This window comes from Aplysia californica, unplaced genomic scaffold (genome assembly GCF_000002075.1).
Source record: "Aplysia californica isolate F4 #8 unplaced genomic scaffold, AplCal3.0 scaffold00047, whole genome shotgun sequence".
Classification (NCBI taxonomy): Eukaryota; Metazoa; Mollusca; class Gastropoda; order Aplysiida; family Aplysiidae; genus Aplysia; species Aplysia californica.
In genome coordinates, this window is record NW_004797317.1 from 1964784 (window position 1) to 1966652 (window position 1869).

General features: G+C 45.5%; 1 protein-coding gene across 1 annotated transcript in view; it reads right to left on the minus strand.

The window, feature by feature from the left end:
• The window catches only part of LOC101848804 (netrin receptor UNC5B-b), a 205910-nt gene that overhangs the window by 71368 nt on the left and 132673 nt on the right, over positions 1-1869 (minus strand). Inside the window, exons 3-4 of the mRNA XM_035968228.1 lie at positions 1679-1782; positions 905-981 (exon numbers count right to left, since the gene is read on the minus strand). Coding sequence (XP_035824121.1) covers positions 905-981; positions 1679-1782 — 181 coding nt within the window. The remainder of the gene's footprint in view (positions 1-904; positions 982-1678; positions 1783-1869) is intronic.

Below are 1869 nucleotides of genomic sequence, written 5' to 3' on the forward strand. Positions count from 1 at the left end.
ACAAATCAACATATAAAACCAAAAGAATTTTAAAAAAATAGAGAGAAAAAAAATCTCGGGCAGAGTTCAGGGGCATCCCCTGCAGAGCTAAAGTCGGAGGCAAAACATTGGCGGGCCAAGGACCAGGGGGGTCAGGGGCGTGAAGGCTGAGGCCAGAACGGACCACGTGTGTCCACCTTGCTCTGTTGTCGGAACAAACCCAGATCGCTGGCCTGACCGCCACAGGGAAAATAACTGACCGTCCCCCGCACCTGCGCCAGCACACACACGCGCTTTGCTTTTGCTAAACCTTTTCTCTAGATGATTGGAATCTCTCCTCTCGCTCGCCCCTACTCTGTGTTTTTTGGCTCTCCCTTTCCCATTGCTGATTTTCCCGTCACTTTCCTTTTCTCTCTACACCTTCCCATTAATCTGTCTTCCTCCCCCCCCCCCCCCTTTTCCCAAATCCATTTCTCGGGTTCCCCTCACTGCCATTTTGAATCGAGCCGTATAGAGTAATTCTCGATCACAACCATTTTTATTTATATAAGTAGTATCTTCAAAGAGGTTTTGAGTTTCTCTCTTCTCTCATTAATACCCCTACCTCACGTGCCTCTGTCTGTCTGTCTGTCGGTCTGTCGGATCACACTCCTCAGCACACATCGAAAACATTATTCAAGCATTCTCTGTTCTATTCAGTCGCTAAAGTCATTATCTCTCAAAAGTCTGTATGCCTCTCTCCTCCCCCCTCCCTCTCCCCTCCACTCAACGACCCCGATTCTCAGGCAGTCCCATCCAGTCTCTAATTCACTAATTCATTCCATCCCAATTTTTCATCCCTACCTCTGTGTTCATCCAAAAGTTCCACAAATACCAATATATTGCCCAATCTTCTCCTCCTCCCAAACTCCTCTACAGAACTAACAGAGCCACAGAGGAGGACCAGAAACTCCTGCACGTCGCAGAGCCACCATCAACATACGAGCAGACGCCAAAGTAAACCTGCAGCAAAAAAGACGGCGCTGCACACACAAAACAAAGCCCTTGAGATGAAAAGCAAATTTGGGCGAGCGAGCGATGCAAGGTAAAGACACGGTTGCATATCGTTGTACGGGAGGACAGCTTGGACAAGCGCTAACCCTGTCTGACCTGATGTAAACACAGACCTTACGAAGAAGGGCGAGTCTTATTAGGGTCAACATAGCTGTTGACCTCGGCACAATAACGGGAAAGGGTTAAAGAAATTAGGTGTTTCAGGTCGACTGGTGCATCGTCAGATACGCTACTCAGTACATGTATGCGAGAGGAAAATGGCCGTTTGAATTAAAGTTAGCGCTTTTGCACTTCGATAGAAAAACAAAAAGAAAACAAAACACGTCGGCTGTCATTTCTGTTGGCATCGACTCTTGGTTAAACACACAGAGAGATAGAGAGCATTTTTGAAAAGCTATCCTATTCGGAGAGTTTTCGGTACTTGATCCTATTTGAAGACAAATTGGAGGTCCTGTCAATACGTACTGTACTCCGGAAAAATGTATAATATTATGTACTATGCTCTAGAGTGGAAATTTATGTGGACCAATAAGGAAAAAACGCAGAAAAGAAGCAAGTAAAGGGGAATTGTTGATTTCTTTTAGAGACTAACAAAGAAACAGACAAACGTTTTAAATCTGTTCCAATAAGTCAGGGGTGTACTTACAGTGGGCAGGGGTTTTCCTTCCGGTGGAAGACAGTCCAGTTCCGCTTGCTTTCCCTTCTCCACTCGCTTGGCCACTGGGAAGCGGTCGAAGTGTCTTCTCAGATCTGCAAGGAAAAAAAATGGAAACATTACATAAGGTTGTTTATTGGTCGACATATTTTTGGCAGTTTATGTGTGTATATATGCCACCC